General features: G+C 38.8%; 1 protein-coding gene across 1 annotated transcript in view; it reads left to right on the forward strand.

Moving 5' to 3' along the window:
* Nucleotides 1-11,916, forward strand: part of Muc19 (mucin 19, oligomeric) — a 53,271-nt gene extending 41,355 nt beyond the window's left edge. Inside the window, exons 31-33 of the mRNA XM_042055735.1 lie at nt 61-122; nt 9,058-9,153; nt 11,836-11,916. Coding sequence (XP_041911669.1) covers nt 61-122; nt 9,058-9,153; nt 11,836-11,916 — 239 coding nt within the window. The remainder of the gene's footprint in view (nt 1-60; nt 123-9,057; nt 9,154-11,835) is intronic.
* The last annotated feature ends 290 nt before the right edge of the window (nt 11,917-12,206 follow it).

The raw sequence follows: 12,206 nt of genomic DNA on the forward strand, positions 1-12,206 counted from the left end.
TTAACCTATATTTCCAAATTTTTGTCTCCTCTGCACAGCTGTGACCCCTTTGGCCAGCAGCTCAAGTGCAGGTAAGCCTTCGCCAGCAGGGCATTTCAGACCCAGCAGCCTTACCTCCCAAGGTTTGTGCCTTTGCGATCACAGTGCGGTAGGAAGTACACTTGTTTCCGTCTTTGAACAAAATGTGTTAGGAAAGGTTTTTGAGAAAAAAACCACACAATGTTTTCTGACTTTTATGTGTGAGTTCTAATTGTTAGAACTTCTTTCCTACATTTTACATTGCCATTGTGAACAAAGTTTTCTGAAATATTAATTTTGAGTTTAACTATTTTATGGATGACCATACCTGTTCTCAGGAGCATAATATTCCTCCATACAAAGTTTAGTTTTTCAATTGATTTAGCAAAAATTCAGCAGCACCCATTCCAGCAGTTACAATATCAAGCACCAAAACAATAGTAGATACATCAGAAACTTTATAAGAGCACCGATAATTTTTCTTTATTTAAATCAAAAGATTTTTCAGGTATAAACCTAAGGTAACTTACATATAGTATAAACATTGGTATGACTACTTGTTTGAACTACTAAGTTCTGAATTCTCCCATTCACTGTTCCTAGTTTAGCCACCTAAAGTAGGCTTTAATACCTTAGACGACAATCACTGAGCAGGCTTTAATACCTTAGACAAATGAAAATATGAGGAAAAATGTTTGAGAAAAAGTGACCAGCCAATGCATCACTATGACGTTCCACTTTTATGCTCTCTCACACACACAAATAATAAGAAAAATCTTAAAGAGATTTGCCCTTCCAAAGCTACATTATTTCTGAAACACCATGATCAGGGCCTCCTCTCACTAACCTACTGATTTCTCTTTCTTATTTGAATTAATAACTTATCTATCCTGAAATGCACGTGCTTCTAAAGATGCTTGCCCTGGTAACAGAATGGGTTTCCATTCTAGTATTCCCAATTACATCTAGGGTCAGGCTATGCAATTGTATCTGACAAATCTTCTAAAATGAGTGGGTTACTCTAACATGTTGAACATTTGTAGCTATATTTTTTTTATTTTAAAACAGAAATTTAGTAATATAGTTTTTTCAATTTGTCAAAGAGCTTTTTTTGGATGATTGGCTTAGTGTTTGAATATTATTTAAGTTAATAAGTCATTGAGTACATGTATTTTGTTTATCAACAATAACCTTCCTTCTGTAAAATAAAAATTTATAAAAACAAGCTGATTTTTAGATTATAATGTCTTATAATATGGAATGGCAAATATAATTTAAAGTATCTTATAATGCTCAATGTTATTTATTTGATAATCATTATCCTTTATATACAAATCAATGAGTGTTGGACAAAGAAAATTAAAATCAATTCCTTATATCAAAGTATTAGCAATCAGACCAGCAAGATGGCTCAGCTGATAAAGCACTTACCACCAAGTCTGAGGAACTGATGTTGATCCCTGGTGTCCATGTGGTGGAAGCAAAGAGCCAACTGCTACAGATTGTCCACTGACGTTCACAAATATGATGTAGCTTGTACTACCCCCAAATCAATAAGAAGTGTTAAAATGGGTATGCTATTTTTGAAACTAGAGCCATGTGATTATTCTTGCCAACTTCATATTCTCTTGGCTTATCATTAGCCATACCAAGAAATAGAAATCTTGGGAAGACTGTCTCACTTCAAGATGTTTTGTTGCATTGTGGACTCATCAATCCATGTTCCCAGGCCAATTTGCAATTTTAACTCGTGGGTTTTCTGCATAGTTGCATAGTTTGCTGCAGAATAATTTCCACTAAGCATCCCCTGGGCCCTGAGCAGTGAACCACATCCTCACACTGAGCTTAGCTTTGTTTCTGAGATGAGCAAACCGGTTCAGTTCCTACAGTCCATTTCGTTAATTACCTACTCAAGTGTCGAGTCTTGTGCCTGTTTAAGTACAGTTCCCACGGGTGCTATCATGCCAGAGGTAAGCAAGCGTGCTGACCAGTGGGGGAAACAGCTGCAGGCACGGGCATGGTGTGGCTGGCCGCACACTGTCACCGTTGTCACCACAATCTCATTCTCCCCGGACTCAGTTTTGAGCAAACGTTCACTTTTGTTTTGCCAGTACGTTGCATGCACACGAACTCACCAAGTTTTGAAAGGGAAGAGATTTGTAGGCAGTTGATGAAATGCTGCAGGTAAAATCTGTCTCTGTGAGCCTATGGCCACCGTTTCCTCTATAGCCTATCACTTTACGAGTGCGAACTTCAGTGGGGAGCTGAGTTGGGCGGGAGGGCTGCCCTCAACTTTCCCACTGACTTTATTTGATGTTCTATTGGTGATGCTTTATGTTTTGTCTCGAAGAATCTTAGCATTTTATTTAGTGTTGCTGAAATTCCACTGATTGTTTTTGTGACTTACAGTATTAGTAACTTGCTAAGTCAGCGGTTCTCAACCTGTGGGTTGTAATGCCTTTGGGGGTCAAATGACTCTTTCAAGGGGGTCACATAAGGCCATTGGAGAACACAGATATCACATATATATATATATACGTATATATACATATATATATACATTACAATTCATAGTAGTAGCAAAATTACAGTTATGAAGTAGCAACAAAAAATTTTATGAAAGAAAATAATTTTATGGTTGGGGTCCCCACACCATGAGGAACTGTATTAAAGGGTCACAGCATTAGAAAGGCTGAGACCCCCTGGGCTAAATGTTTTGTCAGTATATAGCATCGAGAGATCAGCTAATGACTCGGATTGCTGCAGTCTGCACTCTCAGTACCTGTCCTTCACTATCTCGGAAAGCCTCACACCTCCTGATGAAGGATTGTTGTTCCCCACACGCCCCTCCCTGTTTAACACTATACTTGGGGGATAAACTCTCTTTAATAATGTTGCCAAGGTTTTGAAGAGAAGACTGTGAAGATGCCTGTAGCTTCATACAGACAGGAATCAGGGTCCTATCTATTGTCGTTTTCTTACTACCCACAGATCCATAGTTGATGTTCTAAAATAGGGAGACAAAAGCAAAATAATTTTGTTTTTTTTTCCTTTTAAAATAGTTCCGTTGTGCTACAAGTTATGTGGGCACTTTAAATTTGCTACGTAACCCCTGCATATATAAAAATGAATATCAAATTATCAGGTGATTTGTGTCTTTCAGCATTTCTTAATAATGTCCCTGTAGCTTGTTGTGTCACAAGAATAAATCACCTCCCAGATAAACAGATTTTAAATGGCAATGATCAGATGATGGAATGCCTAGGTTCTCATCTACGATTGCTCCTCCTTTTTGTTTTTTTTTTAACTGTGCTCATATTACACACAAAGGAGGAGACTTTCACAACCATTAAACTAATAATGAATTGGAGGTGTGGATAATACCACTCATTTATCATTGTTGATGTTGGGAGCACAGCGGCCACAGATCAGGTTCTGTTGATAATGTGAACACCTTGACTGGGTACAGACTGTTCAGCAGAACATGACATTGACTAAGTGTAAGAAATAACAGGCCAATGTGCATTTGCCTGAAGAGCTGTAATAACCATTCAAAGGTGAGACTCTGAAAGTCTGCAGTACTGATTTCTTTATTTTGAAATCTAAAAGGCAAAAAAATCTACTATTTTTTATTTTCATGATACATATAAAAATGAAGTATTTTCCTTTAAGGCTCACCAACACATTTTTTAAAACATTTTTTTTTTCAGGAGAGCTTGTCTTTTTCTACTTCCCATGTAGATTAAATCCATGTATGGCTCTCTTAAAGCCCTCATTGTTGTCTAGGTTCTTTGAGATTGTGATTTGCAGGCCGGTTTTCTTTGATTTATGATTAAAAACCACTTATGAGTGAGTACATGTGACAATTACCTTTCTGTGTCCGGGTTATCTTACTCAATATAATGTTTTCTAGCTCCATCCATTTGCCTGAAAATTTCAAGGTGTCATTACTTTTCTCTGCTGTGTAAATGTACCATATATTCCTTATCCATCCTTTGGTCAGGGAGCATTTAGGCTGTTTCTAGGTTCTGGCTATGACAATGCTGCTATGAACACAGTTGAGCACATGTCATTGTGGCACAATTGAGCATCTTTTGGATATATACCCAAAAGTGGTATTACTTGGTCCTGAGGAAGGTTGTTTCCTAATTTTCTGAGAAATTGCCATATAGATATCCAAAGGGGCTGTACCAGATTGCACTCCTACCAGGAATGCAGGAGTGCTCCCTTTACCCCACAACCTCTCCAGCATAAGCTGTCATAGGTGTTTTTTATCTTGGCTATTCTTATTAAATTTACTTAATGAGCACATTGCCAAGTAACAGACATTTTTGTAACACTCCAAAGAAAAGTGGGCATTTTTTTGTAGAGTGACTGTCATGCAAAAATAGTAGGTTTGGAGATAGATCTCATTTCTCTTTACCGAAAATGAGGGTTTAAAAGTTGAATGGCATTTGTTGAACTATGAAAAAATATGTAACTACATAACGGGTGCTTTTAAGTCTTCTTCTAGTGGTATGTTTTGTTTTATATGCTATAAAAATGGATCATAGTTTTTAAATTTTAAAATAGGAGCTCAAGGGATCAAATGGATGGCTCAGCAGATAAATGTGCTTGCCACCAACTGTGATGTGTTCATCAGTTTAGTTCCAGGACCCACATGGGAGATGGTAGAACTTACTCCTATAGGTTTTCCTTTGACCTCCACAGGGCACACATATTCCTGCATACCCGCATACAAACACACACACACACACACACGCACACACACACACACACGTTGGGGCAGGTGTGAGGGAGATATAAGGAAATAGAAACAAAAATATAAACATAAAAATTTTAAAGAAGAATTTATTATTAGTTGTAATTTGTTGTAAATGCAGTGTATATTGGCTGAAACACTTAGATATAAAGTTTGGCAGGCAAGAAGATTTTGATTCAACACTTGTTCCCTGACAAGTGTTCTTTTGATATGGAATTAAATTAAGCTAAATGTATAAAAATTGAGGCAGGATTTTTATCACTGTACAATTCATTTGGGATAGAATCCTCACGAGACTCCCACCTCTGCATCTTTAGAACTGCACTCCCAGGCTTGCAGTGGATAGCATGAGAATAGAGAAATTTCCCTTCCTGGTCCATGTGGACCTGGCATTCCTAGACATCATTCTATCTGACACACGCTGGTATTTGATACAGGGAACACAAAGAATAGTATTGTTTATTTCCTCCTCTTTACACGTGAGCATCACAGAGAGGAGTGTGTTGCCTGTTATTTGCTGGAGAGTGCCAGGCAGAGTCGCAATCTAGGACTCGTTCAGACTCTAGTGCTGATGCCTCTGCATGTTAATGTTTAAAGAGAGACTGATGCCAGGTGACCCGAATCATTTACCGAAGTAACAACATTCAATCTGAGGCCCCAATTTCAAATTGGAACGTTTGTTAGCATTTTAAAATGACTTTTTAGTCAGTTCATTTTCAAATAATAAAAGTTTCACTAAACAATTGAAATTGAAAAGAAAATGTGTTTAAAAACTTGAATGAAAGGCCAATGAGACGACTTAGCAAGTAAAGTAGGTAAATGTGGCCCAGGACTCATCCCTGGGATCCCTAACTCCAACAAGTTGTTCCTTGACTCTGCCACATAGCCACCTATGTGCCATGGCAGTATCATCCTTCCAAAATAAAATGTAATGAAAAGTTTTTAAGTGGATGAGACTTGCCTCAAAAAATAAGACAATAAAAAATTGGCTTCCAACCAAAAGAGAGAAAAAAAAATCTTTAGGTGGTGCACACCTTTAATCCCAGCACTTGGAAGGCAGAGGTAGGTGGATCTCTGTGAGTCTGCGGCCAGCCTGGTCTACAGAGGGCGTTGTAGGATAACCAGGATTGTTTCACAGAGAAACACTGTCTTGATAAAACCACGAAAGAGGAGGGGCTTCAATTATAAAATAATATAACAAAATTTATCTCTTTTATCCTCAAGCGTTTTCAGTCTCTTGCTGCCACAGTTCCAAACTATACAGATATTTGTTGGCACGCTGTGATTACCCAGAAACAGCACCAACCACAGAAAGAAAATAATACACTAGGGTGTTCTAAAGATAGATCTGTGTGCAGTGAGGTGTGCAATGAGGAAAATGAGAGTTTGAATTTCTGCTTTTATTCTTCCTATCTTTCCGATCCCAGTTTAAATTCCCCCAAATACCCACGTTCACTCCTTATTTGCTACATGGGGAAAAAAACCTCATTTACAATTCAGGATTTGGGAAAACTGTTAAAACAGAGAACCATTTAGTAGAACAGTAGCTGTTCAGCAGGCTGCCACTCATGGTTCCCTATGTAAGTGGAAGGAGATGTCTAAGACCAATAAGATAAAGCAACCCTCATTCTGAAAGATATCAGTTTGTAGGTATTTCCTCCAAGAAACAAGGTGTCTTGCAAAAGTTGTTAGCTCTCTAGCACCGTTTGCTGCTTGTGAGTGGAAAGGGGCTGGATGCCACAGGTTTATATTTCTGGTACAGATGTCAGGTAAAATGGTCTGTATTTAAAGTAAACATGATGTCATTTTCTTATAAAAATGAAATGATTATTAAATGTAAGAAAAAAACAGGAATGGATACAAAAAACAAGAGTATTAACTTTTAAATTTACAATGAAATGAAAAAGAAATGAGCAGGATCAGCTGGGGAGGCGTGTCAGTGTTGCCCAGTGCAGCCCTGCTGTATTGCAGGATAGGAAGGAAGGGACAGCGTTTGTATAAAGGCAGACGCTCCTGCTCTTACCAGTTATGTCTCGTTAACAAAGAAGCTACGACGTGGAAACCGGCAATGTCAAGTCCTTCCAGATAAGAGATCTTTGGCAAGCCATGGGAAAGTTGAATTGGAATGTTACAGATAATAACAATTGCTGGGATGCTATGCTTTATCAATTTTTGTTAACTGAGCCATGAGGAAAGATGGGTTGACATATATTCCTGCTAGTAATGGCTTTTCCCTACTTTTATTAGTATATTGAGAATTTCAGGCTTACCTCTTCTGAAGCTCAGTTGTAAGATAGGGCGCTATGTCACAGTGGTTGTGTTAAATACTCCAGTCTGCTCATTCAGAGGTTCTAGGTGTTTGAGGTCTGCTTTGGAGCATGATGCCATAGTTGTCATATAAGTGACAGGAAGGGTATTTATGCATGTCCTAGCTGTACCCCATCTGTTGTGTGTTCTGTGCCCTGTGACACCTTTACCTCATGTGATTGAAGCATATCTAGAAGGGATGCTTTGGAGACTTGTTCTCTTCCTTCTGATAATGATTCTTTTAATGAGATGTATTGTCTTCAAATTGAAAGTACTCCAACTGGGAGTGTTGTGGTTCTTAAAGGTGAAGTAAAGTTAGTAATGGAATCTTGCTGAAGTTCTCTGGCATGTGTATCTTGCTTTTGGTTCTATCTTCATTGTCTCTGTGGGCTGTGGTGTCACAGTCTGTCTGTGTTAACTTTGTATCCACAGCAGCAGGAGAATTGACTTAAAACATCTAAAGACGGTATTAATTATTGAGAAATGAGACCGAGACCTGGGCTGGGCTTTGTAGGAGTCTGCCTGCTGCCGATTTTGAGAATTCTTCCCAATGAAACCTCTTGTCAAATTACTCCACCTACTTGCTCCATGTCCATTTTCTTAAGTAACCAGAAACATACTGCTTCATGTCTTCAATGCCTGCCATGTGTGATTTCTAGTATTTCCACCAGTATGGTTCATGTATAAGGAAGAAAACTTTAAAACTTTATGAAGTGGCATAGGATACAGAGGCCAAGACATACAGAAAGCAGCATGGACATAATCCCAGGTACTGGAGAGCTGACTTTATTTCTAGCTGTGTTATTAGCCAGCAGAAATTTGAACTGAACACTTAATATCCTCATGTCCAGTTCTTTGGATGAAAAAATGGGTACAGTATTTTGACGACTTTCATTTATTTAGGACACAAATGTCTACTGAGTACTTATTATCTGGTCGGCCCTTTGGCGCTGGCTTTGTGAAATTGAATTAAGTAGGCGTGGTGACACTTGCCTGCAAGAGTGTCACACAGAGGCCAAACAGGAGCATCACAAGCTGGAGGCCAGACCGAGCTGTGCAGAGAGACTTCATGAAAATGAAGCACAGCCATTGCCTTCCCAGCAGTGTCGTGAGGAAGTTCCCTCTTAAAGAAGCAGTAAAGAGCAGATGAGAGTGACGTGCGTCTCAGGAGTCTCACGATGGCACATGTCTGCAGGGAGAAGCACCTTACTCAAATCAGAGAAACTGGGGGTGACTGAAGCAAGGGTTTTGAGCTGTGAGCTAAGCAAACAGTTCACCTGTAGAGTACCATGAATGGCAGGCAACAAGTATATGTGCATGCGCATTAGAAAGCATATCAAGACCTCATTATCTTAAAGGTTACACAAATATCGATAATTCAACCTAAACGCTACCTACACTATAAGCTATTCAACATTAAATAACACATTTATCTACCCTCAACACTACTTTACACATTATTATATATGTTGAAAAGTATGCAATGGCTAAGTAGTCATTTTAGTTCACCCACTGAGAGCAGAAAGGGTTTATGGTCAGAGAGCTATTGGAACATGCCATGAAACATGTTATGGTCAGTGAATTCTCAAAGTATATCATGAGACAATGGAAATAATTTATGACATGCTTAGGACATGATCAGAGGCCAACATGATATTAAACTAGGAAAAAGAAGAAAACTGGAGTCAACTGGCCCTTAAGAGTAAGCATTAGTATAATTTAATAAAGTTGCTGAAAAATGTCTTTGCAAAAACAACCATTACAAAACTTGAAAAATAGCATTAAGTAAAGCAAGGTTTTTGAAAGATAATTTTTAAATGTTATCAGCAGTTTGCAGGGAAGTGTGCAGAGGAATGACTCTATTTATTTATCCTATTTTTTTATAGTGGAAAGATTAGAGAGTTAGCTTGCTCATTGGTGACAAAGTCCAATGTGACATTAGATGAGAAAGTCCTCTCCTGTTTTCTCAGACTCTACTGGAACCTCATCTCCTGATCTCTCCACGACTGGAAGTGTGGGCTCCACAGCTGCCCCAAGCTCAAGCTTTAGTTCTGCGCTCACAACAGGTACACTAATGATGAACAAAGAATCTTGGTCCCAGCCATGCTACCCAGATAGTGATTTTCACATATAAACATCACACTTGGGTAGTTTTCCCATGTATCTTTACCTTTCAATGATTTATTTGTGTGTATCATGCTACAGTTATATACTTCCACTCTCTGTGGGTTAGAGCTCTAAGGTACATTTTCCGCCTAGATTATTGATTTTTTTAAACTTTTTTTCAGGGTCAACCAGAACTTCTCAATATATAACCACAGAAGCTAATAGTGAAAGTACAATTGGCACAGTCTTCTCAACAGGTATGTAACAAACCTCTGAAGCTCTGCTCTGTAGCATACTTGTACAAGCAACTCTTAATTTCTGCTCAACTGCAAGTTTACCCTGTGGAGAATACAAGATAATAAGGACCTGGTGCATAGGCTAAGTCACCTGGAATACTGGACAAAATCCAAGATTCTTACATGATGACATGCTAGTGATTCATTTGGCTCACAGTTTTGTTTTCTAGGGCTCTGTTCTAGTGAAAGCCCACCTACTTGGCAGACAGTAGTAGGCTGTAACTAGAAGTCCACACAGGTGAAAATGACTACATCTGCATCCAGATGGAGCCCTGCAAGGGACCAGGCTGAGTCTTTTACAGAGTTCTATTCATTAGGACCACTCTGATCCTTCTCCAATAATATCCCAATCTGAGAAACAACAGTAGAAAGTTTGAGTGTGGCTTGCTGATTCTCTGCCAACCACTTGGGTTACCAAGATGGAGTCACTTAAACTCCAAGATAAATGAAAAGAGAGTAATAGTGGCAGATTTTTATAAAGCAAAATCAACTAGCTGATATCTTTAGCAATTCCTTGGCTGATGGTCCTTCTTCCCATTATGTTATATTTATGTCACATGACAAACACTAACTCATAGATAAGAATTTTGGTTTCATTTTTCTGCCTATTGAGATCCCAGTTTTTTTTTTTATCACCATTTGTTGAAGAGACTATTTATCTCCAATGTATATATTTTGATATTTTTGAAAAATATGTAGCTTTGTGGACTCATGTGTGGGTCCTACGTTCTATCCCACTGGCCTGGCCCATGTGTGTTTTTGTAATAATGCCATGATGCTTTTATTATTGTGACTCTGCAGTACAATCCAAAATCAAGCATGGTAATAGTTCCCTTAGTATTTTGTGTAGAATTGTTTTGCCTCATCTTTTTTGGTCTCTTGTGCTTCATATAAACTTTTGGATTGCTTTTTCTATATTTCCAAAGAATGGCATTGGATTCTGGTTGGAATTCATTGAATTTGTAGGGTGCTTTTGCAGGATGATCGTTTCTACAAGACTAAATCTTCTTATCCATAAAGATGGAAGGTCTCTCTGTCTTCCAATGTCTTCCTCAATTTCTCTCTTCACTGTTGCAGTGAGCATGGTCTATGAGCTGTAAAGCACTCAGTCATACCCAAGTCCATGCAGATTGGTCTTTTAATATGCTCAGTTTACTCACACAAACATTCCTTACAGTAGCCTACTAATATAAAAGGTAAATAGATACCTTATGAAGCAGGGAGCAGTTTTTGAGTAGAAGCCACTGGAGGCTTCCACTGCTAAATCTCTCTTGATGATTTGGAAGCTTGCAGGCTCGACCCACATCTGCCAAAGTCCTTCAGATGTGGCAGCTTGGAAGGATGGCACTGATGGAGGTCCCAGGAAGTCCTTGAGAACTTAGGCTAGCAGCTAGAGCTGCCACACAGGCCTGTCTGAGTGAGCAATAGTACCAGAAGATCAATGGTCACTGAAACGAGGGTCACACACAAAGTCTCAAGTCCTCTTGACTATGGGTATCAACACAAGTGTAGAGAAGCTGTGTTTAGGGAATATGGCTTAACTATTCTAGAGACCATTCCCAAAGTTCCAAGTTTTTTTTTTTTTCATCTTATTGTCTGGTAGCTTGGTGCTGTGAGGCCTCACAGCTTAGGGCTGGTTTTACCAGAATATCAGCACAAACTTGGGGTTAGTTTTTTACACAACATGATCTGTCCAGGGCTAGGCTCCTATTTGAGCCTTCTAGTGGTCTGCCAGAGGCTTGTTTCTGAGGCCTAGGTCTTATCAGAGATACCTGGTGGCAAGCTCAGCCATCAATTTATTTCAGGGACCATAAAATGGATTTGAGTTGCACAAAATGTTTTCATCTATGTTCCTAACAATTGTCTTTCAAGTTGTAATGTAGGGGTCTTTTGTTTTCTTAGTTAGGTGGTTCCCAGCTATTTTATTTTATTTTTTATTTTATTTTATTTTTGTGGCTACTGTGACTGGAAGTGTTTCCCTGATTTCTTCTTTTAGTCTGTTTATTGTTGGTATATAGGAAAGCTACTGATTTTTGTATGCTAGTTTTGTATCCTGCCATTTGATGAATTCATGTATCAGTTCTAAGAGATTTTAGTGGAGTCTTTAGTGTCTCTTATTTTAGCATCTCCAAAAAGATATAGTTTGATCCTTTGACCTCTTTTCCTGTTTCTGTCACTTTTATTTTTCCTACTCTCATACTGCTTTTATTAACAGTCTCATTGTCTCTATGTGTAGGTCTCTGTCACTTCCTACAGCAGACACAAACTTAGGTTGAACACACTGTTACTGTGCACAATAAGGGAGCATATGACAGTTTATGCTAAATCTCTGTGAATGCACATCAGGTACCAGGGGCAAAACCTGGAGCTTCTGGCAGTATAGCCATAGGTTCTGGCAACTCAGTTGTGCTGAACATGTTGCCATAACATCTCACGCTCCTGCTTACTGTGAAGATTTATATTATAAAGCTTCTAACTGGAATTGGAAACAGGTCTGAGGAGATCTGGAGAACGGTGCCTGTAACTTACTTTTCTGACATTGCCAAATACCCATAGTAATGTCATGAGAAACATGCCTAATAATCCAAGTCCAAACCCATTCTTAGTTCCAGGGACCACAGAAATGTTTTCAGGCTTGACCACTACCGGCTCCAGAACCTCCACCATGACATCCATAGGCTCTGCTAGTAGCAAATCAGGTGAGTAAAAGAGAGCAT

The sequence above is a fragment of the Arvicola amphibius genome, chromosome 9 (assembly GCF_903992535.2).
Source record: "Arvicola amphibius chromosome 9, mArvAmp1.2, whole genome shotgun sequence".
Classification (NCBI taxonomy): Eukaryota; Metazoa; Chordata; class Mammalia; order Rodentia; family Cricetidae; genus Arvicola; species Arvicola amphibius.